General features: G+C 42.5%; 1 protein-coding gene across 1 annotated transcript in view; it reads left to right on the top strand.

Moving 5' to 3' along the window:
• Nucleotides 1-26,533, top strand: part of kcnh3 (potassium voltage-gated channel, subfamily H (eag-related), member 3) — a 636,348-nt gene that overhangs the window by 581,028 nt on the left and 28,787 nt on the right. Inside the window, exons 11-12 of the mRNA XM_072259611.1 lie at nucleotides 4,755-4,969; nucleotides 19,267-19,583. Coding sequence (XP_072115712.1) covers nucleotides 4,755-4,969; nucleotides 19,267-19,583 — 532 coding nt within the window. The remainder of the gene's footprint in view (nucleotides 1-4,754; nucleotides 4,970-19,266; nucleotides 19,584-26,533) is intronic.

Below are 26,533 nucleotides of genomic sequence, written 5' to 3'. Positions count from 1 at the left end.
GTCGCCAAACAATTCATACTAAAACGTATAATCATCATAGTGATATTTGATTCTGCGCTTCCCGCTCCCTGGATTACAAATTGATAGTAAATAATAAAAATTTAAATTATAAATCATAAATAGAACATATAAAAATGGAAAGTAAGGTAGTGCAAAAAAACCGAGATGCAGATCCGGATATTTGGAGGGTACGGCCCTGATCTGGGTCAGGATCCATTCAGCAGGCTTATCACAGTTGGAAAGAAGCTGTTCCCAAATCTGGCTGTACAAGTCTTCAAGCTCCTGAGCCTTCTCCTGGAGGGAAGAGGGACGAAAAGTGTGTTGGCTGGGTGGGTCGTGTCCTTGATTATCCTGGCAGCACTGCTCCGACGGCGTGCAGTGTAAAGTGAGTCCAAGGATGGAAGATTGGTTTATGTGATGTGCTGCGCCGTGTTCACCATCTTCTGCAGCTTCTTCCGGTCTTGGACTGAACAGCTTCCATACCAGGTTGTGATGCACCCTAGAAGAATGCTTTCTACGGTGCATCTATAAAAATTATAGATTTTAGGGGACAGGCCAGATTTCTTTAGTTTTCTCAGGAAGTAAAGGTGCTGGTGGGCCTTCTTGGCAGTGGACTCTGCTTGGTTGGACCAAGTCAGGTCATTAGTGATATTGACCCCGAGGAACTTAAAGCTTTTGACCTGTTCCACTTGCAAACCACCAATGTAAATTGGGTCATGCGGTCCGCTACTCCTTCTGAAGTCAACAACCAATTCCTTCGTCTTGCTGACGTTGAGGGATAGGTTATTGTCTTCACACCATGCCACCAGGTTCTTAATTTTCTCTCTGTACTCAAACTCATCATTACCCGAGATACGGCCTACAATTGTTGTGTCATCAGCAAACTTGTTTATTGAGTTCGATGGAAACTTGGCTACACAATCATGGGTGTACAGTGAGTACAGCAGGGAGCTGAGTACACAGCCATGTGGGGCACCAGTGATTGTGGAGGAGAGCTTGTCCCCTATTTTTACAGCCTGGGTCCTGACTGTGAGGAAGTTGAAGATCCAGCTGCAAATCTGAGTGCTAAGGCCCAGGTCCTGGAGCTTAGGAATCAGTTTATTTGGAATGATGGTATTAAAGGCAGAGCTGTAGTCAATGAAAAGGAGCCTTACGTATGCGTCTTTATTCTCCAGGTGTTCTAAGGAGGAATGTAGGGCCAGAGAGATGGCATCTGCCGTTGACCTGTTGCTCTGGTAGGCGAATTGCAAAGTGTCAAGGTTGACCAGTAGGCTGTGGTTGATGTGTGCCATAACCAATCACTCGAAGCACTCCATAGCAATTGATGTCAGAGCCACAGGTTGATAGTCATTCAGGTGTGCCACCTTGCTCTTCTTCGGCACTGGGATTATTGTTGCTGTCTTAAAACACGAGAGGATCTTAGACTGAAGCAAGGAGCAGTTGAAGATGTCAGCAAACACTCCAGCTAGCTTGCTTGCACAGGCACGGACCCGTCCCTGAACACCATCTGGGCCCGTCACCTTCCTTGGATTTATCTTCAGGAAGGCCCTTCTAATGTCCTCCTCGGTGACAATGAATCTCAATGCCACCAGGTCCGGTTAATCCGGAGGGAGTGGGACGCTCCTTATGGCTGCCTGTTAGGAAAGTAGATCTCAAGGTTGTGTAATGTGTACATATTCTGATAATAAATGTACTTTGAACTTTGAGAGGAACTCAAACAAGTTCATGGGGATTTGTGTGGTAAAAGATGGAGAGAGAATAGTACCAATAGTCATAAAGGTATCAGATTGGGTCAGTGGGGGTGCAAGTGGCTTGTAGGAGGGGTCTTTGTGTCATATATTGGGAGATCGGATTTGAAAATGAGATCTGGTGATAAGGAACTGTGTTACATTGTACTATGGTTGAGGTTTACAACTAATGATGAGTGAGAACAGAAACTAAAGTGAGCCCCCTTCATCCTTGCTCTGCCCCTGTTCTGAAAGGAGCAAACCACAATGCAAGTGTCCGGGGCATGTGGCTGGGGAATGGCACTACCGGACTGGGGGATGGAAGGCAGGAATATGCTCCCAAGAGCCAGCGGGACTTGAACAGGCTGGTGAAGAATGCTGCCTGCACAAGAGGCATGCCCTTTGTTAGTCATTGCCACGGAAACCCTTTAGTCTATAACCAGGCACTTTTGACAAGAGGTTTGCCATGGAAATACTCTTGTATTTTGCAGAACCCTGCTATGCAGGCAGTTTCCTTCTGTAGGTCAACTTCACTTACTCCTGAAATATGAAATTTGGGTGAACTCCCCGATACAGCAGAGGCAGAACTCTGCCATTTATGGCTCTATGGTGGAGAAAGGTCAAAGAATGCTGATTGAGTATTGGCCCTTTAAAAAGCAGAGTTAGTAAAACCTCCTTACATTGTAAGTAAATAGCAACTGGCACTTTTTCAGACCATGAAGTTCTCACTACAGAAGAATCTGCTGGCAACATCTTGTGGGGAGTTTTATGCCAGAGTAAAAATCCTAGAACAATTCTTGTTCCTCGAAAAAGCAGGAGGCAAATTGCAAAAATTGTGTTAATGCTTCCAGGTTAAAAAAAACACAGATGATTTGTTTTGCTGCTGCGTAATATTTTAATGAAATACCTTGAATGTAGACAAATTGTGTCAAATAGTTCCATGTGGATGGTTTGAAGGGGCAGTGGGATGATTGTGTGTAGGGGTGAAAGACACATATATCAGAAGAGATCTGTTGGGCTGAAGACTGTTTTTGCATTGGAAACATTTCTTTTTCCAAAAAAAAAACAAGTACAGGAAATCATTTGTAAAATATGATATACTTGCTATTTGAACCAGTATACAGTATCCTCTCTTGTTTTCCCTACAATTGATTGCACTACATGATATAACCACAACTGTTCACATTCATTCTGACTTTAACAATACTGCCCAGTACACCAATTCCCACTCGACGGCACCATCTGGCATTGAAAGTGACAATGGGCAGCACATTTGAGATAGGTGGTAACAACAGCGACACATATGTTAAATCCTGGCACCCTCACCATCAAAGCAATACCGGAGGACAAGTAACTCCAAGCTTTCGAAGGGCATTCTGCATCATGAAGAGTAGCAAGAAGCTACAAAAGTTAATGCCTATACGTCCTGGTGCAATCTTTTCATATGTTATCACGACCCCGCCTCCTTTTTCTTCCAGTGAGTGGAAAGATCAGTATTGAGGGAAATATGGACAGCTACCTCCTGGTGCAGATAGGAATGCAAACATTGTGCATTAAGATATAAATGACAAATTATCATTAGCAATGCTGCAAGTTGTAATGTGCTTTTAATATGCAGTGTAAACAGCGCCTACTCAGGTATTTTAACAGGTTAATTGTTTAGACAAATGAGTATGTAATACTTGTTTGCAGTATTGAACAGACAACTGGGCTGATTTTATTTTATTTGCTGCAACATATGCTCAGAGCCTCTCAATAATTAATCAGTTGCTTGATTTTCAAACATTGTGCAATTAAACTCTTTGAGCTCCAAAGATAACTCAACCCTTTTCCCTTAATTAATGTGAACTGGGATTTGGTCTGATTATTAGTTCAATTCAAGGTGGAACAATATTGAGTTGGCATGAAGGCTGTGAGGGGAGGACAGAGACGGATGACCATGTGGCTGATCAAGTATGATATGGAAAAATGTGAGATTTTCTACTTTGGAAGTAAACAGTAAAGATGATTGTGAAAATATGACAGAGTGATTTTCAGAGATTTGGGAGTCACCGTACACAAGTCACTGAGTGATAATGCACAGATATGACAAGCATTAATGAAGGAAAAATGAATGTTGGTTTTCAGTGCAAGAGGAGTTAGATACAAGACTGGAATACCCAAGGTATTGCATACAGTTCTCATCTCCATACCCAAGGAAGAATATACGTCTCATAGGGGGAACGCGGTGAAGGTTCACAATGTTGATCTTACTATGGTGGGTTGTCATATGAGGAGAGTTTAAGCAGACAGAGTTTATGTTTTCTTGTGTTTAAATGATTAACAGATGGCTTCACGGGACAAGGTGGATGTAGGAATGACGCTTCCCTTAGTCAGGCTGCCTGAGACAGTAGGGTACAGCTTCAAAATAAGGCCTTAGCATTTTGGACTGAAATGAATGAAATATCTTCACCCAGATTGTAATGGTTGCTTGGGATTCTCAAAACAAAAGGGCTGTGGAGACTCAGTCAATATGTTCAAAAGGGTGATTGATCAATTTTTTTCAGATATTAAAGGAGTCAAGGTTTTTTTGTAAGAACGTGCTGTGGTATGAGGTTAGCCATGGTTTTATTGAATGGTGAAGCAAGCACAATATGTCAAATAGCCCATCCAGTTTTCATTTCTTATGTTCTCAGATAGTTATTAAGCTGTACCCTACCAGGGAATAATTTCTCTGTAAGTGCAACCAGCAGACTAGTTTCTGTGCATTGCTATCTTGAAGTGTCACATGTATATTCTATCAAAAGTTACCAGTGAGATTAATTCATAACAAAAAAAACTTGAACATTTTTCTTGGAATTATACCGTTCATGAATTATATTATCACGAAGGCTGCATCAAAGTATATTAAATTTTTAAAATTACATTAATTGACTGCCAATCCTGATTTTAAACAGATTGGTTTTAAACATGGAATTACACTGCCTTGTTTGCCTTCTGGGCCTCTGCAAGAAGCAACTGACCTGAAATTTCTTTTGACCTACTTAGGAAAAGGCGACTTGATTGGCGCTGACTTTTTGGCAAAGGACCAGGTGATTAAGACTAATGCCAACGTGAAGGCTCTGACTTACTGTGACCTGCAGTACATTATTCTGAAGGGTTTGCGGGAGGTGCTGGAGCTGTACCCAGAATATGCACAGAAATTCATTGAAGATATTCAACATGACCTGACCTACAACCTGCGAGAAGGGAGTGAAGCTGACGTAAGTTGAAGTCTTCAAACTACCACTGATTAATTAAATAATGTTTCTCAAAGCTACATCTGTCCATTATTTTTAAATTAAATACAAGTTCCCAAGCTTCTGTGTGGTTTGGTGGGTATATGCAGTTTGCTGGATATGCTTAGAGTTTGTGCTTTTTTTGGTTGATTCTAGCTTTGATAAATTCTAGGGTGATACCATTGTGACAGATGATTTTGACTACACCTCTTCTCACCCTGTCTCCTGTAAAAATGCTGTTCCCTTTTCTCAGTTCCTTTGTCTCTGCCACATTTGTTCCCAGGACAAGGCTTTTCTTTCCAAGAGATTGGAGATGTCCTCCTTTGTCAAACAATAGGGTTTCCTCCACCATTGTTGCTGCCCTCACCCACCACTCCTCCATTGCCCAGACATCTGTGCTCACCCCATCTTCCCACTGCCCTTAACAGTGATAGAGTTTCTTTCGTCCTTACCTACCACACCATGAGCATTTGCATCCAACACATCACCCTCGGCAGCTTCTGCCATCTCAAAGGGATCCTACCACCAAACACATCTTTACCCCCCCCCCCGCCACTCTCTGCTTTCCACAGGGATCACTACCTCCGTGATTCCCTTGTCCATTTGTCCATCCCCACCAATATTCCTCCCAGTAGTTATCCATGAAAGTGGCCAAAGTGCTACACCTGCCCATTCACCTCTTCCCTCGCCTCCATTCAGGGCCACAAACAGTGCTACCAGGTGAGACAACACTTTGCCGGTGAACCTGTGATTCTATTGTATCCAGTGCTCCCAGGGCAGTCACATTGGTGAGGCCCATCGTGACCTGGGGATCACTTCATCAGGCACATTCACTCCATCTACCAAAAGCGGAACTTCCCGGTGGCCCAACATTTTAATTCCCAATCCCATTTCAACACGTCAATTCATGGCCCCCTCTTTTCCATGCTAAGGCCACCCTCAGAGAGGGGAGAAACACCTTATATTCTGTCTGCTTAGCCTCCAATCTAAAGGCAAGAACATCGATTTCACCTCCCGGTAAAAAAAATTCCCTCCTCCTCCCCTATTCGATTGCCGCCTCTCTGGCCACTTGCCTCTCCTCACCTGCCAATCTCCTGTCCCTGGGTCCCCTCCTCCTTCTCTTTCTCCTATGGTCCACTCTGCTCTCCTATCAGATTCCTTCATCTCCAGCGCTTTACCTTTCCAATCCACCTGGCTTCACCTATCACCTAGCTATCCCCCTTCCCCTCTCCCCACCTTTTTATTCTGGCATCTTCCTCCTTCCTTTCTGGTCCTGAAGAAGGGTCTCAGCTTGAAACATCGACTACTTGCTCATTCTCATGGATGCTGCCTGACTTGCTGAGTTCCTCCAGCATATTGTTTGTTATTTTGGATTTCCAGCATCTGCAGAACGTCTTGTGTTTATGACAGATGATTGACAGCCCATTGATCATTTTTATGACAGCAGATTGAGTCCTCATGATCCTATTCATAAGTTTGAGAGAAATAGCCCTTTATTGTATTTCTACCTGTAAGGGTGCTAAATATTCTCAAATGTATAATGTCCCTAATGCCTTATCCATTCATACCTTTTATGATTACTGTTGATGGCTGTTCTAGCCTTAGTGTACATTTCACTTATACTAATATATTACATTCAACTTGGAGATTAAATGCATACCTCAAGGTGTTAGTATGGACATACAGCACAGAAATATGCCTTCAGCCCATTCAGTACAGGAACTGCAGTTCATCCGCAGTGTCTGTGTTGATCATGATGCCAATCCAAACTAACCCCATCTACCAGTACATGGTCAATATCTCTCCATTCTCTGCCTGTTGAAATGCCTTTTAACATTGCTATTGTATCTGCTACCACCTCCCCGGCAGCATATTTCAGGCGCCTACTACTATCTGTGTAAAAATCATATCTCATAAATCTTTTTTTAAACTATCCCTCTCTCACCTTAAGGCTACAAATTTCTGTGTTTGAAACTTCCACTCAGAAAACGATTCGGACTATCTATCCTGTCTACACCTCTCATTATAACTTTGTGTACTTTTATCAGGTTGCCCCTCAGCCTTCAACACTCCAGAAAAAAAATGTTTAAAGTTGTCCATCTCTCCTTATAGCTAATACTCTCTCATCAAGGCAACATCCTGGTAAACATCATTTGTACCTTCTCCAAAACTTCCACATTCTTCCTGTAATGCAGTAACCAAAACTGTACACAAAACATCAAAGGTGACCTAACGAAAATTTCATACAGCTGCGAAATAACTTGCCATCTTTTATACTCGACACCTCAACCGAGGAAGGTAAGTATACTGTAAACGTTCTTATCAAACTACATACTTGCATTGTCACTTTCAGGCAGCTAAGGACCTGCACGCCAAGGCCAATATATCAATGCTCCAAAGTGATCATTTACTGATTTGAAATCTGAAATAAAAACAGAAAACACCAAATAGTCTCAGCAGGTCAAGCGGCATCTGTAGGAGGACCATAAGGCCATAAGACATAGGAGCAGAATTAGGCCATTCAGCCCATCGAGTCTGCTCCACCATTCCATCGTGGCTGATCCTGCATCCCACTCAATCCCATACACCTAACTTCTTGCCATTTCCTTTGATGCCCTGACCAATCAGGAAACGATCAACTTCCACCTTAAACGTATGCACAGACTTGGCCTCTACCGCAGTCTGTGGCAGAGCATTCCACAGATTCACTACTCTCTGGCTAAAAAAATTCCTCCTTACCTCTGTTCTAAAGGGTCGCCCCTCAATTCTGAGACTGTGCCCGTTAGTTCTGAATACTCCCCCAATAGGAAACATCCTCTCCACATCCACCCTATCTAGTCTTTTCAACATTCGAAAGGTTTCAATGAGATCTCCACGCATTCTTCTAAATTCCAGTAAGTACAGGCCCAAAGCTGCCAAACGCTTCTCATATGTTAACCCCTTCATTCCCGGAGGACAAACAGAACTAATAGTTCAGGTCTTTTGTCAGACACAGAATGCTAATTCTGTATCTCTTCAGACGGGTTTTTTATTGGATTGTTTTTTATGCCCTATTATGTTTCTTGTACTTCTGGCCAAATATCTCAGAATATCCCAGCTTCATGTCACATTTTCTGTCAGTCCCAATACCAAACCAGTATTTATCTATATATGGAAGTAAAAATACAATATTTTCCACTGCAATTTCAGTCAAGGTGTCTATTATTTTAGCGGTTTTTTTCAAAGAAGAGAGTTATATCAGGTGACTGCCGCCCATGTAGACATCAAGAATTACCATTCTAAACAATAGCTGTCTTCATTGACATAAGTGTGTCCAGCTGATGTTAATTGCCCAGTTTTGCTTGTAATATCACTGGGAGACAGGAGGAGCTCTGTAATGTTGATATAGGATGCAATAGAAATGTTTGCTACATCATACAGGCTCCTATTAACTGTAATTTCTGTCTGTCATTTTGCTTTCAATAATTCAGATCCTTCCTTGGTTTTTCCAAGTGTCTGAAAGAGTCTTGTTTGTACATTAGTTGAAGATTGCTCATTCACAACATTAATCTGTGAGCATGTTTTATTTTTAGCTTATAGGTCATTCTGCTCAAGTCAGGAGGAAATTACTATTGCTAAAAATAGCAGTCCCGAGACTGTTCCTGATTTGTGATTTATTCACTGTGGGGCTTAACAGGCAGAAAACAAAACATTATGACCTTTTAAAAGCATCTTACAGATGGTCATGTGCATCTGAAGTATAGGCATCATTGTAATGTAGAAGGCATCAGTATAGGCTGTGCTTTACACTCAGTGTATGAAGTCAGCTGGAAAAGATGTGGACGACCTGGCTCGTTGGTACTGCCCCCTGCTGACAACTTTCCCCACATGACTTCAGCCCAGCTCATGATTGCTTTTGAATGGTATCGTAAGGACCTGGAATTTACATTAATGCAATCCAGTGCTTTTGAAGTGCCATCTGAAATCACTTCTCCTTCCCATCTATACTTTAAACCTAAAGTGAACAAAATCTTTCTTTATTTTAAAAATAGACTTTATCCATGTAATACTCTCAATGCGACTTCCTTGCCCACTTGATTTCGCCCCAGCCCTGCTGATCTCCCTTCTGTAACCTATCCCTGCAAGAGGAGCAGGTGCTATCCTGCCCCTACACCTTGCACGTTCTCCTCACCACCATTCAGGACCCTAAACAGTCCTTTCACAGGTGAGGAGACATTTCACCTGTGCATCTGTTGGGGTCATCTATTGTATCCTATGACCCTTGTACAGCCTCCTTTACATCAGTGAGACACGACACAGATTGGCAGACCACTTCGTCAAGCACCTTCACTCCGTCTGCCGCAAAAGGCAGGATCTCCCGGTAGCCACCCATTTCAATTCAGCTTCTCATTGCCATTCTGACATGTCTGTCCATTGCCTCCTTTATGCCATGATGAGGCCAAACTCAGGTTGGAGGAGCAACACCTCATATTCTATCTGAGTAGTCCCTGACCTGATGGCATGAACATTGATTTATCTAACCAGGTAATCTCTCACCCTCCCTCCTTTTTTTCCATTCTCCGTTCTGGTTATCCTCTCAACCCATCTCTTCTTCTCACCTGCCCATCATCTACCTCTAGTTCCTCTCCTTCCCTTTCCTCCATGATATCCCATCGTCTCCTATTGGATTTCTTCTTCTTCAGCCCTTTATCTCTTCCACATATCACTTCCCAGCTTCTTACTTCATGCCCTCCTCCCCAACCCACCCACCTTCTCCTTCACCTGGTCTCGCCTATCATCTGCCAGCTTGTACTCCTTCCCCTCCTCAGCCTTCTTATTCTGGCTTCCGCCCCCTTTCTTTGCAGTTCTGATGAAAGAACTTGGCCTGAAATATTGACTGGTTATTCCCCTCCATAAAAACCTGAGTTCCTCCAGCTCTGTGTGTGTATTGCTCAAGATTTCCAGCATCTGCAGAATCTTTTATGTTCATGATGTACAAGAGGAATAGTGCAAAACGCTTACATCATGGTAATCACATTCAGAGGAGTTAACTTATTTTTTTTTAAAAACCACTGCTACATCACCACTCATGGGGCCTGCTAAGATGATACACCCTCTCATTCTTTGAAGGCCTTCCCCACCTGACTCCCTGTGACGTTCCCTGTCATTAACTGGGAAGAACTAGGTTATCAGGTGTGAAGTGCTGTAATTGGCCTGTTCCCTGTTCAGCTGCCTTGGTGATCTGGAGACCCAAGATGGAGTGGGTCTGACAGCTCGTAGTGCACATTCCCCTCAGAACAGGGATATTCAGTTGCCCTCATCCTGATGACTACCTTCATATGCATTGGCAGAAGAAGTCTAGACTGTGGTCCTTCTGCACAGAGCCTTAGTATCGTCTGCTCCGAGCTTCAGGGCATCACTCAGCATGTAACCCTGTAGCCTGGAATTTGCCGGCTGGCGACATTCCCTTACTGGCATCTCACGGTGCTGGCAGACCAAAGGACATCTGTCACTGAGTTGATAACCTTTCAGCAGCACTTGATGTCCATCTCAGTGTGCGATCCTGTAGATCAGAAATTCCTCTGCTGCACGGTTGCTGGGGATGAACCAGGATGCACACCTTTGTATTCATCTCCAGACCCTCTTAGCAAATCCACACGTGGGTCACTGTCTCTTCTCCACAACAGAGATCAGCTTACATTGGGGGTGATATGTGCTATGGACTGTTCTTCATCAAGTTATGGTATTGTTGCACTGTTGTAACTATATGTTATAATTATGTGGTTTTGTTAGTTTTTCAGTCTTTGTCTGTCCTGTGTTTTTGTGATATCACACCTGAGGAATATTGTATCATTTCTTAATGCATGCATTACAAAATGACAATAAAAGAGGAATGTGTGTCCTCATAATCTAATATAATCTAAAATATATGTCATCTGTATAGGAAGGATCGGACAATGAGGGCCCCTCACCACCAGCCAAGCGAGGTCTTGGTGCTTTGGGAGTGAGTTCTGGTGATGAGGCATTCTGCCAGATGGTATGGGCAGTTTGCACAGGGACTCAACTCACAGAGTCCATTGTGTCCCAGTCCCACAGTGTCTGTAGTACATTCCACATTCACCAATGTCTGGTAGACTTACGGTCAAAGGTGTTTACTTGGAAAAACTCTTCCACAGAGGATGGGAAATGCAGCACTATCCATTTGATTCAGTGTCTTGCAGTAACAGAGCCAAGCTTATTTTCCACAGCACCAGGAACAGATAGAAACTCAGCACGTAGTGGCACTTGGTATGTACGTCCATTAGGTCCACACATAGCCTGATGCAGCTGCAGATGAAGGTGGTCTTCAGGATGAGGGCAACTGAGTACCCCTGTTCTGAGGGGAATGTACACCACCAGCTGTCAGACCCACTCCACCTTGGACCCCCAGATCACCAAGGCAGCTGAGCAGGGAACAGGCCAATTACAGCACATCACACCTGATGACCTAGTTCTAATGACAGGGAACGTCATTTCCACAGGCAATTTTTTGCTTAACCTTCCCAATCCGCTCCAACCAATTCTTGTTACACACGTCAGCCCCTGTGAATGAGATCTCCAGCACCTTCTAGTAGTCTAACCTGATAGAGAATGAGTCATTGGATCGGTTGGACCAGATGCTGAATTGACCAAACTTTTGTCATCCCTTCTGATCTCCCCTTCCTGGATCAGCACTCATTCCTTATGCTGAGAAGCATCAAGGACTACTCCTCATAATCATGGTACCATATAAATTCAAGTTCTTGTTGGGCTATTTCCTTCCGTAGAAGGAATATGATTAAAATAATTGAATTAAAGGTAAAAGTCATTTAATGCAGACATACTATACTAGAAAACCTATGGACTACAAAATGTGGTTAATCACTTTCATCACTGACAGCACATCTTAAAATATATAATAAGTGATAACTTATAATGGTGGAGGAACCAGGCAGGACAATTCTGAAGGATTTTCTTGTAATTGGTCTGAGGGCTTCAAAGGGAACTGAAGCATTCTGAATTTAGAAATGTATAATTGCACAGTACAAGTGCTTTTACTGCTGGGAGTTTGAAAGGTATTTCTGCTTCAAATGAGATCTGACAGACCGTTTCTAATAATAAGTAGTGCTGCCTAAAATAACAGCAGTTTGTCCTAAAGCTTTGCAAGTCTCTCGGGGACTTCAATAAATTCAGAGCTAAAAATAGCAACACGCACTCTCCATAATCGGCAGTCTCATCAATAACCCAGACAGGTTCGCCTCTCTACAATTGCTTTCAGAGCGTTGGGGGGGGGGGGGGGGGCGGGGGAGCTGATTCTCAGATTCTTGTAATTACCTCCCAGGTGATATATTGTATTGCAAAAATTGAGGGAGGGTTGTTTTTAATAATTTAATGAAACCTTTTCCTGCTTTTTAAAAAAAGTCATGAGTGCGCATAAATTGAAGACTGCTTTATTCACAAAGATGCTCGTGTAGTGAGGTTTTCCTTCGCTCTGGGCTTTTTACTGCTGAACTCCAGAAGGGATTGCTGTTGCTAAAAATAGCGGTCACGAGACTGAATGGGTTCAATTCTTGTGAATTATTCACCGAGGATGTTTAAAAATATATGGCAGGTTGATAATGACTGTCTTCCATACGGCTTCTTACTGTCACTGCCTGAAAATTAACAAGCTGCATTCCTGGTAGAAGTCCCTGAAAGGGGACAGTGTCTACATTTCCTGAAAATTATCATTATTGGCAGCTATCCTGTCTTTTATATACTTGAGATTAAAAAGACAGCATAGAAATGTCCCTTCCTGCGGTTGCAATTTTAACCTGCGGACCAGGAAATGACTTCTATCACATGTAAGCCTGTCCATACACATGTCAAACTGCAGTGTCCAGTTAAACACAGCTGAAGGGTATTGTGTTTTATTTGTCGGGAAGATTATTAATTTTGATAAATCTGCACCTGATTTATGGACACCAGGAGGAGCCGGACAATCTAGTAGAGCAGCAAAGTTCATGGGTTCTTTTCCACCAGAGGCATGTGATAACTTGTACCCAGAGGGCATATTCTAATATTACAATGTTCATTAAACAATGGCTCTATGCTTGGTATTGCATCCTTTTATCAAACACTATGGCCCTGCTTGCCTATCACATAGACAGCTAGAATGCAAATCGACGGTCACCCCTGGGCAACAGAGGGCGTCTGCCTCTGATTGACTTCAGCCAGAAACTGACGACATTAACAAGCAGCCAGCATTACTTGAAGGGCTTACCTACTACACGAAAAGCTGCTGCTTTGATGCCTTAAGTAGCCGATCTCTGGCCTTGTGTCTTGGGTGTAGAGCAAGGTGGGGTGGGGGGGCGGTGTTGTTTAGTGGTAGGCGGTGAGGAGGGGTCAGGGGCAAAGGTTATTTTCTTCAACCAGAAATGAAATTTCCCACTAACAGCATTCAGTTTACTCTGAACTGTCAGCCATGAAGCAGACCATCCTTTCCAGCTATGAAAATTTGATGGCGGCCATACAAGTGCTGTCCTAGAACATGGAACGTAGAACATAGAATATACATTCCTGTTGCCCATGGTGTTGTGCCAGCCATTGAAACCTGTTCCAAGAGCAATCTAAACCACACAGCCCTCCATTCTTCTTCCATCCATATCTAAGGCTATGTCCACACTAGACCGGATAATTTTGAAAACGCCGGTTTCACGTAAAAACGATAGGCGTCCACACCAGACATTTTTCAAAATCTCTCCGTCCACATTAGACGGATATTTGGGCGAATCTCCTCCTACTGAGCATGTGCAGGACACACAGAAAACAAGCGAAGAGGAACAGTGCGCATTTGTCTAGTTACAGACTAGAAAAAATTAACAGGAATTGCTGTGGCTTTCACGCAGGAGGACTTAAAACTAAAAAAAACAAATACTGGAGTGTATGAAGGCAACCGACAGGGAGTTCACGGACAATATGACCCGGCTGATGACGAACATTGAAAAACTGACGAACCCTGTTGCATTAATAAAGCACCTTGTTACAAGTATAAAACATGCCTGCATCAGTGTATCATGTATTTCCATACAATGTTAGAATACAATCTATTGTCAGAGAAGTACTTGCATAAATGGGTAAACCACCTTCATACAAGCTAGGACAGAAAACAGGGCAAAGTGAGTATACTTATTTATTCAGTAAGCTATGGGTCAAAGTATTTGGTAAGTACATTTCTAACTCTTCTGGCTTCAGTCCCGTTGCCGTCTGTTCTGAAATTGTTAGGTTGTGTGGGGGTTGCGTCAAGAAAACAATGAAATGCCGCGCTGTCGCCATTTGTTCCGGCACATCACGACAGCCTTTTTAAAAATATCCGTTTACCCCCTCCACACTGCTCTGCACAATCGGCATTTTCAAATTTACACACACTGGAGGGTGTTTTAGAAAATATCTGTTTTCAGGGGAGGAAAACGCTGTTTCAGTGTGGACGAAGAGTCAAAATGAAGAGAAAAAGCTTTGGTTACGGATTTATCCGGTCGAGTGTGGACATAGCCTAAGAGTCTATTCAATATCCCTAATCTATCTGCCTCTACCATCACTTCTGGTAGCATATTCCACACACCTACCACTCTATGTAAAAAAACCCTACCTCTGACATCTCCCCTATACTTTCCACCCAGCCCTCTCATAGTAAGTATTTCCAACTGGGAAAAAGTCTCTGGCTGTCCTATGCCTCTTATCATTTTGTACACCTGTATCAAATCATCTCTCATTCTCCTTTGCTCCAAAGAGAAAACATTTAGCTCACTGAACCTATCCTAATAAGACGTGCTATTTAATCGAGGCAGCATCCTAGTAAGTCTCCTCTGTACCTTCTCTAAAACTTCCATAACCTTCCTATAATGAGGTGACCAGAGCTGAGTGTAATACCCCATGTGGTCTAACCCGAGCTTAATGGGCTACAGCATTGTCTCGTGGCTCTTGAACTCAATCCTCCGAATAATGAAAGCTGAAATACCACACACCTTCTTAATCCAATCAAGTTGCAAAGTAACTTTGAGGGATCTATGGACATTAACCTCAAGATCTCTTTGTTCCTACACACTGTGAAGAATTTTGCCGATAGGTCTGAATTCTGCATTCTAATTCGACCTTCCAAAATGAATCACTTCATGTTTTTCTGGATTGAACTCCATCTGCCACTTCTCAGCCCAGCTCCGCATTCTATCGATGTGTCTTGTTGTAATCTACGACAACCTTCTGCACTATCCGCAACACCACCAACTTTCTTGTCAACTGTCACGGTGTGTGTTGAACAGCACCAGCTGTGGGCTGTCCTCCAAGTGACACACCTTCCTGACTTGGAAGTCCATTGCCATTCCTTTGTCATCGCTCAGTTTAAATCCTGGACCTCCCAACCCTGCTGTGTTGTGGGAACCCCTTTACCTGAAGTACATATGGAAGGAGGCTGCAAGCTGAAGTCAGTATTCAAGCCAGGCCAATACAATATGGAGAGCATGAAGTAGACTCCCCCTCTCCACACAGCTGATGAATCCAAAGGAATGGCAGACAGAGATACAGTTTGGTACTAGCAGCATCAAAGAATCTGTCAGTTAGCATTGAACTCAACATAGAACTGTCTTTGGGACTCCAGCTTTGGATTTTTCCTCAAGGTTTACTCCCAAAGCCTGCCCCATAAGTGGGTATAGCTACAAGGCAGCGGAAGTTTGAGATCAGAGTTTTCCTTCTCCTGGATGAGCTGCCAACCACAGCTGATGAACCCCCATCTGTTTGAAGTGACTGGTTTTAAGGCACCGGTAACCTGCCTTTGCCCCTTCTCCTGTCAGTAGAATCGGTTCTGTCGGGCTTAGTAGTTAAGCCACACACGAAGGCCAGGAACGGGATTTAGTTGTCAGAGGCTATTTGAGACACACACCATTGGGATATTTTAATAGGTAGAGCATACCCCCACTGTCTGTTCCCCCCCCCCACCTGTCTGGAAGGAGGCACATCAAATTCTCAGAGGAAATATGGATTGCCAATTTTCTACACTCATCAAAAAGTACACAACCTGTCACCCTTATGAACCAATTGAGAGTCCAGCTTTGTTTTCATGCAGTCAGTACCTCTGCTGGCTGACAGCTGAGGTTGAGTTTTGCAGACAGTGCCTCTAGATCAGCGATCATGCGTACAAAGTGTATGATTTTATCATACTGAGGAAATAGACTTCTGACACCAAAGGTGAAGGATGCAGAACAAGCCCTGTGCCCCCTGCTGATCGGGGAGCTGTTCATCTGAGAGCTCTTGGAGATGAACCATCCCTTGCAGCCCCAAGAATGACACCGTCCTTACCACTATCGTTCTGGCTGCCTTCACTTCAGCCTAATACTAGTTTACAAGGGATTTTAATATCCAATCTAAATCCAAGACTAATTCCTCCACAGCAGGGTGGGGTGAAGTGGTAGGGTTGGAAGGCAAAGCAGTAGAGATAGGAAGAGTGTGAACTGAAAACCTTCTGTTACTTTTAAGCTGCCGCATTAGTCTGCATTTAAAAACTTCAAAGCAAAGAAATGCCTCAGCCTTTCTGCGTTGATGATGGGATTAATCAGTCATGGGCATATTATTCCCTCAGAGATACTGCTTTAGATTCAAAAGACTTAGCTTTGTCATTAAATCATTATTTCAATGATACTATGGCCAATTTTCTCCCCTGCCTAAGCCCAAGGCTAGAGGCTGTGCAAGATTTCAGGGATATTATAATAATAATAATTATCTGATCTACATTATGTGCCCTAATTAATTTTTAACATAATATTTATAACAAACATTAATTATTTTAAAATGGAATGACGTACCACATTATTTCACAGAATCAGCCATCGCTTCCCCCCGATAGTCAAATTTGAAATTTTGCAAATTGGCTGAGAAATCAGTTTGTGTAGGGCTGTTTACTTTGGAGCTATAGTTTAGAAACAAGCATTTCCCATTCTGAAACATGATAGCAATTGTCTAGGCACTTTCCTTTGTGGGTCACTCCAGCAATTGTCTAGGCACTTTCCTTTGTGGGTCACACTTTTGAGTCTGCAATGATATCTGTACAGCAATTTATATTACCTTCTGTGCAGTGATACTTTGGGATGTTGTTGGATGAATTAGTTAATGTTGTCCCTGGTCACCAACCGTGGGGCAATGGCTGAGATGACTGGGTTTTATGAGCAACGCACACAAATGCTGGAGGAACTCAGCAGGCCAGGCAGCATCTGTGGAAAGGAGTACAGTCGATATTTTGGGCTGAGGCCCTTCCTCAGGACTCCTCCTTCTCATGTTTATAATTGGGTTTTATTAGTGTTATTTTGGACTGAGTGGAAAAGAGCTCAGTGGGGAGGCTACAAAATTATTCAGGTGCCTTAAGGAAATGAACAGAAGGTGTCTGCTGGAGTGCAATGTGGTATACAGTACAAAGGGACAAAATTGGTCCTTCTGAAGATCAGGCTGGTCACCTCTGTATGGAGCTGAAAGAGATGGGGGAGATCTTAAATGGCTTTTTTTGCGTTTGTATTTAAATGGAAGACCAACGCAGTCTATGCAAGTAAGACAAAACAGTGATGAAGACATGGAGCGTGTACAGATTACAGAGGAGGAGGTGCTTGCTGTCTTGAAGTAAACTAGGAAGGATAAATCTCCGAGGTGTTGCTTTGAGCCCCATGGGGGGCAAGTGCAGAAATTGCAGGGACCCTAGCAGTGGTATTTAAAATTGGAGAATAACTAATGTTATTCCATTGTTTAAGAAAGGCTCTAAGAATAATCTGGGAAATTTTAGGCCAGTGACCCTGACATCAGTAGTGTGTTAGTTATTGGGAGGTATTCTAAGATACCAGATATATAAGTATTTGGATGGACAGGGACTGATTAGGAATAATCGACATGGCTTTATGCATGATAGGTAGTATTTAATCAATCTTATAGAGTTTTTTGAGGAAATTAATAGGAAGTTTGATGAGGAAAAGATACTGGACATTGTCTACATGGGCTTTAGCAGGACCTTTGATAAGATCCTGCATGGGAGCTTGGTCAAGAAGATTCAGTCGCTTGGCATTAAGGATGAGGTAATAAATTAGGTCAGACATTGGCTCCACAGGTGAAGCTGGAGAGTGGTAGTAGATGGTTGCCTCTCTGACTGAAGGCCTGTGGTGAGCGGTGTGCCACAGGGTTCAGTGCTGGGTGCGTAGTTGTTTGTAACTTATCTCTAAGAATTGGATGATAATGTGGTAAACTGAATCAGCAAATTTGTGGATGACACCAAGATTTGGGGTGTAGTGGACAGTGAGGAAGTCTATCAAAGGTTGCAGTGGGATCTGGAACAGCTGGAAAAATAGGGTGAAAAAAAGGGTGGATGGAATTTAATGCAGATAAGTGTGGAGTTATGTGAATTAACCAGGAAAGAATAAACCAGGATGGAACTTACAGTGAACAGTAGGGCACTGAGGAGTGTGGTAGAACAGTGAGATCTGGGAAAACAGACCCAAAGTTTGTTGAAAGTAGCAACACAAGTAGACATGGTCATAAAGAGAATTGGCCTTCATAAATCAAAGTATTAAGTACAAGAGTTGAGATGTTATGTTGAATTTGTATAAGGTGTTAGTGAGGCCTAATCTGGAGTACTGTGTGCATTTCTGGTCACCTGCTTACAGGAAAGATATAAATAAGATTGAAAGAGTATAGGGAAAATTTACAAGGATGTTACTGGGACTTAAATGGAAGGTGAATAGATTAGGACTTTATTTCCTGAACCTCAGGAGATTGAGGGGTGACTTGACAGAGGTATACAAACTTATGAGGAATATAGAAAGTAGGCTTTCCCATTGATTTTGGACGATACAAGACTAAGCCAGGGGTTAAGGGTAAAAGGTGAAATGTCTAAGAGGAACCTGACGGGTAATTTCTTCACTCAGAATGGAGAGAGGGTGGAACGGTCTGCCAGCGGAGGTGGTGGATGCAATTTGAACGCTTATGGGAAATTTGGATGGATACATGAATGGAAGGGATATGGAGGACTATGGTCTGTGTGCATATCAATGGGACCAAGCGGAATAATAGTTCACCATGGACTAGATGGGCCAAAGGGCCTGTTTCTGTGTTGTAGTGTTCTATGATTCTATGAGTGCTCATGGTTAGTGTGACAGTAGTGTCCTAACGGCCTTTTTCCATGCAGAATGATTCGAATGTTGACTTCATGAAGCTCCAAAAAATTGTTTTTCTTTCCTTTAGTTATAATCCCTTCTCCTATTCTGATTTTTTTTTTGTAGTTGGAATATACACGTAATGGTGGCCTTATCCAAAAACTACCCTCTATCCTGGAGGATGAAGAACTTGAGGAAGATGAAAACACACCCTTAGCTCCCAATGCAAACAGTACAACAGGAATAACACCATCCACCAAAGTGTTTTGTTCACCAAGCAGATGTTCACTGGCTGAGAAAAAGTTATCTAAGCCAGCTGCCCCACCAAATAACAGCATTAAGGATACTAACAAAACCAGACTTCCAAATAACAATGGGAGCAAGCCATCCAAACTACCAATCCCTCCAATTAACTGTTCTGCACCCTCCGACCTGAGCCCAAGGTAAGTGACTTTTCATTCTCACTGAGGTTGTCTCAGTTCGTTACGCTCTGGCAAAGAGTAAAGCATTTGTCCAGCTCATCATCCAAATTAATCCAACCATTCAAAGTGTTACAAGTCAGAATCAACTGGTCATGGTCAGGGTTCTGTTATTTCTTTGTGTAAAAGTTAATTATGAATAAAATTTAAAACATTTTGGAATATGTGGAAACAGTAGAGTTACCAAAGTCAACGAATAAAATTTCAGTGAATCCCATGTCAAAACTTCAAACGCAAATGGAGACTAAATGATATTTACCATTGTGCTTAATTCTTCTTGCACTTAGTGCAATTTCCTTGGTTTCACTCAATGCAAATAACCCAAAAGACAACAAATCAAGATTTATTTATAGAAGGATTTTAGCCAAGAGTCAGTTGTCTCAAGCTCTCCATCATCCTTTGCTCTGTAAACTAAACTGCAAAAAGCTCCACTTTTGCCTGATTTTGCTGAATGAGTTACTTGTTTTGGTAATGTGACATGTTTTACACAATTAAAACCTTCCATTGCTCATGTAAATATGATGAGGCCAGGTGCCTGATGATTTAAATAAAAACAGCAGAAGTATAAAATGGACAGGGATTTAATTTTCCCTCACTTCAAACTTCTCTGTTTGCAGTTTGGACTGTATTAAGCTATCACTGTAAGAGCTATTGAGAATGGCTGTCAGGGGAATGCTTAGCTTAGGAATGGAGAGGCTTAATATCTTTCTTCTTGATATATAGGTACTCAATTTACCAAGAAAAATGGCTTTTGAACAATACTGCAGCTAATTCCCTTTGCAATTGATGAGCACTCCTGTCTGGTCTCAGACATGTCTTTTCAATAGGTTCCATTCCTTTTGTTAATTATGGCCATAAGAGACCTACATCATGAAACTGTTTCTGGAAAACCTGCCAATAGGGAGTAGCGATGTGCAGTCGAGATATTCATCAAAGGTCACATCTTGGTTTCTATTACAAAGAGTAGAGTAAACAACAGCTTTGGAAAAAGTACAACTTATCCAACCACTGAAACTCTAGAACGTAGATAAGGACTGTGAGGTTAGCAGTTCTAGAGCTCACTGAGGGGTGGTGTGGTCATTGCTGGGCCCCACATTTCCAGGGACCGGTGTCCAATGCTGACTCTAAATGCTGTCTAGGTGGAGCTTACCTGCTTCACAGTGACCACGTAGATGTCTTTTGGAGGTTCCAGTTTTTTCCCTACAGCCCAAAAATGTGCTGGTAAATTAATCGGCTATTGTAAATTACCCCTTAGTCCAGGTAAAAGATAAAATTATCAATAGGCAGTAGATGGGCATGTGTGAGAAAAATGGGATTGCTCCACTAGGAGCTGGCATAGACTGTTTGGACTGAATATCATACGTAAATAAAGGGTGGGACAAAAGTAGCTGCCAAGTCTGGACTCAACAGATCTTGAATTCCTAAAAGTCTGTGACAGTGATGGAGGGTGGTCACAGATCAGGGACTCTGACGTGGTCACTTTCTGTATATCTTGATGGGAGTGAAGCAGCACATCATGCATGTGCTTGGGAATGCTCCTACTCTGGTGGGGTGGGGGTGGCAGTGTATAGGGGGAGATCACTGACAGTAGATCAGCTGGGAGTGGGATCATAGCGGGGGGGGATGTAACACAGATTGGGGGACATTGGGGCATGCAGCAAAGCTTTCATAATTGTGTTCCACTCATGGAGAAGCTGGCCTTCAATTGCACTGTCCTATAACAAATCAGTGTCCTGCACCTGAATTTCCTACCAAATAAATTTTAGCAAAGCCCAGCTAAGATCACTTCTTACATAGAAACACTGCACCAACTTGGGTGTTTAACCAGTATGCAAAAGATAATAAATACAAAAAGAAAGAAATAATAATAATAATAAATAAATAAGCAGTAACTATCGAGAACATGAAATGAAGAGTCCTCGAAAGTGAGTCCATAGATTGTGGGAACATTTCAATGCACAGGCAAGTGAAGTTGAGTAAAGGTCTTCCCTTTGGTTCAAGAGCCTGATGGTTGAAGAATAATAACTGTCCCTGAACCTGTCCTAAAGCTCCTGCACCTTCTTCCTGATGGAAGAAGTGAGATGAGAGCCTGTCCTGAGTGGTGGGGGTCCCTGATGATGGATGCAGCTTTCCTGCAACAACACTCGTGCAGATCTGCACAATGGTGGGGAGGGCTTGACGCACTGGGCTGTATCCACTACTTTTTGGAGGATTTTCTGTTCAAGGGTATTGATGTTTCCATACCAGGCTGTGATGCACCATTCAATGTACTCTCCACTACACATCAATAGAAGTTTGTCGATGTTTTAGATGCCATGCTGAATCTTTGTAATCTCCTAAATAACTAGAGGCACTGCTGTGTTTTCTTCATAATTGCACTTATGTGCTGGTCCTTGGACAGATCATCGAAAATAATAACACCGAGGAACTTACAGTTGCTGACCCTCCCCACCTCTGATTTTCTGATGAGGACTGGCTCACTGACCTCTAGGTTCCTTCTCCTGAAGTCCTTGGTCTTTAATAATCAACTCCTTGGTCTTGCTGACATTGAGTAAGAGATTGTTGTTGTGGCACCACTCAGCCAGATTTTCAATCTCCCTCCTATCTGCCGATTCATCACCATCTTTGATTCGGCCAACGACAGTGGTGTGATCAGCAAACTTAAATATGGCATTGAAGCTGTACTTAGCCTCACAGTCTTAAGTGTAAAGTGAGTAGAGCAGGGGCTAAGCACACAGCCTTGTGGTGCACCTGTGCTGATGGAGATCATGGAGGAGATGTCATTGCCAACCTGAACTGACTGGAGTCTGCGGGTATGGAAATCAAGGATACACTTGCACAAGGAGGTATTGAGGCCAAGGTCTTGAAGCTTATTGATTGGTTTTGAGGTGGTGATCGTATTGAATGCTGAGCTTTAGTTGGTAAAGAGCACCTGATTTATGCACCTTTGCTGTCCAGGTGTTCCAGGGTTGAGGAAAGAGCCAATGAAATGGCATCTGGTGTGGATATGATGCATTGGTAGGCAAATTTGTGCAGATCCAAGTCGCTTCTCAGGCAGGGGTTGAAATGTTTCATCACCAAACTCTCTAAACACTTCATCACTCTGGATGTAAGTGCTACAGGGTGATAGTCATTGAGGCAGGTTACCGTGTTCTTCTTACGCACTGGTATAATTGAAGCCTGCTTGAAGCAGGTGGGTATCTCAGACTGCCAAACCGAGAGCTTAAAGATCTTAGTGAACACTCCAGCCAATTGACCGCCACAGGTCTTTAGCACTTGTCCAGGTATTCTGTCTGGGCTGGACACCTTTCATCCCTCCTGAGGGCTGCTCACACATCAGCCTCAGAGACTGAAATCACAGGATTATAGGAGGCTGTGTGAGTTTGTGATGGTTCCTCCATGTTTTAATGGGCAAAGCAAGCACAGAAGGCATTTAGGTCATCTGGAAGCCAATCCCTGTTGTCATCTCTGCCATTTGATTTTACTTTATAAGAGGTGATAGTATTCAAACCCTACCACAACTGTCGAGCATCTGTCGTTGATTCAAGTTTGGTCCAGAATTGCCAGTTCACGCATGAGATGGCTTTCTGGAGATGATTCCTGGACCTCTTGTAACTTTCATGATCATCATACTTGAAAGCCTCTGATCTGGTCCTCAGTAGATCGCAGATCTCATGGTTCATCCAGGGCTTCCAGCTGGGGAATTCTCTGAAAGATTTTGCAGGGACACACCTATCTACAGCTGTTTTAATAAAGTCAGGACCAACCTTGGTGTATTCATTCAGATCCACAGTTGAGTACTTGAACATGGCCCAGTCCTTTGACTTGTTGCACACTTGGACACGAAAGCGACTTCCAGGCTTGCAGAAGTTTAAAATAATGTCTTTATTTCCTTTTTGGAAATACAGGAACACAAGCGCATCGGCTTACCATGCATGCTGCGGGACCGTCTCCATCTACTCCATCACATGCGCCCTACCGTGCCCCCAGGACCCCTCAGCTGCTCCAAGTGCCTGTATAAGCTTTGCCCCTTGTAACCATCAATTAACCTACTAAAATATTACCGTTGCTAGTGCAACTGAACATTAATCAAATTGTGAATGAACGAATTAACAAACCAAAGCAATAAAAATAATATGACATAATATAAGAAAATTAGAGGGGTATCCAGTGTCCATTAATATGTTCCACATTACTATGGGTCCCACAGACTTGAAGCAATCCCATAACCACTCCTCTGCCTCCCATGACCACTTCTTTGTTGTCCTAGTCTCTGGAGCCTTGCACTTTAGCTGCTGCCTGTATGTAGGTTGATAAAGATAGTCTAGTGTTCTGATTTACCAAAATGGGGTCTGGACATGGAACGGTAAGCATTCTTTCTCTTAGTATAACAGTAGTCTAGGTGTGTTGAGACCTCTGGTGCTACAGGTTATATACTGATGGTAATTGGCCAGGGTTTTCTTCAACCAAGCCTGGTCGAACTTTGAACTTTGTTTTGAAATGTGCCAGGATGGGGTGTCTCTTGTTTGGAGACGGCATTGTGCTGTATCTCAAGCACTTGATTATAGTCGGCCGCTGGTGGTATGTAAGCTCCAGTGATGATTATGGAGGAGAACTCTCTAGGTAAACGGAATAGAGGGCAGTTGACCATAAGGTGTTCAAGGTCATTTACAACATGATTTAAAAAGTAAACAGTATAATGCTACTGGTGCTTCATTATATTTAATCAATGAATTAAGGAGGAAGAGAGAGGCCAAATCACTTTATTAGTGCAGTGTACACACACTTTCTCTGTACTACACATGGCATTTTCACACAAATTAAAAAACGTGAAGCATCTTCACCAAAACACGGGCTACCACGTCATAATCAATACATTTTAAGATTGCACGTGATCAGTTTCTTCTGAAAACAGAAAGAGTGTGAGAGTTCACTGTCATAGTTATTAATAAAGGTCATAATCACAGGTGCACATAGGGAGGAGTTAAATTAGCAACGACTAGAAAGTAATAGTGAAGCAGTTGGGAATGGTAGAAGGTAGAAATAGAAGGCTTGTGTGATGCATGAATACCTAGATGGAACTCTTGGGACAAATGACCCGATTCTGCGCTGAAGTATCTAAATGAAAATTATCAAGTCAGAGGTGTTCTGATGGATCAAAATATGTAACATTACTTTAATTCAGACTAAGCTACAAACTTAATAAGAGCTGATTCTTCTGCCATTGTTTCTTCAGATGCAAGCATAGGGAATTGCTGCTTTCAGGAAACCATATCTTTTCTATTTCACGTTCCTCTAGGAATTTAAGGGCTTCCATGAAATAGCTAAAGCCTAAAACATTTAAAGCTGATGCAGTCTTATTCACCTTGAGTCAGCAGAAATATTCCCAGCTCTGCTTGTTTGGTTTTCACTCATCAGAGGCTCACCTGGAGCCAGCGATGCCCCGTGATACTGGCTTTGAGCCTCACATCTGAAGTGTACTTGGAGCATCCTGCACATTCACCTCATTCCTAATTCTTGGCCCAGTGATCTGCCTCGGTCTGGGTCTGTGCCAGCAATACAAACTTGCCACACTGAGATAAATTTGGATGAGGTTATAACATTCTGTGCCCAGCCAGCCCAAAGGCACAGGGAAAGAAGAGAATTCAAGCCGCCTCTAATTCAGAACTTGACCAGACTTGGTTCAACAAAGCACTTGTTTCCTCACAAACAGTGTCACAGTTAAGTCAAAAGTATAGAAAATGTTCTGTTTGTTCAACAATTAATTTTTAATGTACCAGATGAGTGAATTAACTCATTATTATGTTATAGAATTCATGCCAAGAATGATCAGCTCCTGTGAGCTTTAGATAGATGTGTCCTAATGGGAGGAGTACATTTGATCATTGGTTTGAGATTGGATGAAGGAATGGATAAGGCAAAGTTCAATGAAGCCTTTGAGTCAATCTCAGAAAAAATGCCAGTAATACAACTGGATCAGCAATAGGTATGATGTCAATTAGAATTAGGCAATATAAAACAGAGATTATACATTTGAGGGAGACTGAGAGTAGACCGAATGTAATAACTGAAAACGCTGTACTTGCTTTGTCAGCTTGTAGGGTCCCATTGCTAGGCACACTACCAGTCCAACCTAAAGTTCAAAGTCCAAAGTAAGTTTATTATCAAAGTACTCATACATCACCATATACAACCCTGAGTTTCTTTTGCTTGTAGGCATACTCAATAAATCTAATAACCATAACAGAATCAATCAAAGACCATACCAACAGGGCGGACAGCCAGTGTGCAAAAGGTAAACTATGCAAATACAAAAAGAAAGGAAAAAAGAATTAATAACCATATATAAGCAATAAATATCAAGAACATGAGATGAAGAGTCCTTGAAAGTGAATCCAATCTGCTGTCTCTTTTATCAGGGCCAGTGGATGTTATTGAATGCCTTAGGCATTTAGAAACATTAAGTAACACTTGGGCCTGTTAGTAAATAAAAATGTTAAATATTAAAAAGTTGATATTTAGTTCACTAAAATGACAAGTAAAAACAATGAAAAATGTAAATAAATACTTTAAAATAATTATATTTTTATAGTCAGACGATACCTCCCATTCATTTTAAATAAGGTTAGCATATTTCCATCAGTGGGAAGCCTGTAGAAATCTTTGCTACCCAGATGGACTCTCAGGAATTCACCAATGTAATGCAGTAACATGAGCAGCCTAGGCACAGGGCTGAAGATGCCTCTGCTGACTTCGGTCTCACGCCAGTGCTGGAACTCATGACTTATGCCAGGGTATCTGGGCAAATTATTCCACCCAAGGCAACCAAGCCACCAGTGTAATTCCATCCCTAAAATCTTTCCTTCCATTTAGTTATTTCTTAAAGTACCTCCTTTGGCACAATCTCTTAGTCA

This window comes from Mobula birostris, chromosome 6 (genome assembly GCF_030028105.1).
Source record: "Mobula birostris isolate sMobBir1 chromosome 6, sMobBir1.hap1, whole genome shotgun sequence".
Lineage (NCBI taxonomy): Eukaryota > Metazoa > Chordata > Chondrichthyes > Myliobatiformes > Myliobatidae > Mobula > Mobula birostris.
Note: the sequence above shows the minus strand (reverse complement) of the source record. Positions and strands in the feature narration are given on the sequence as shown.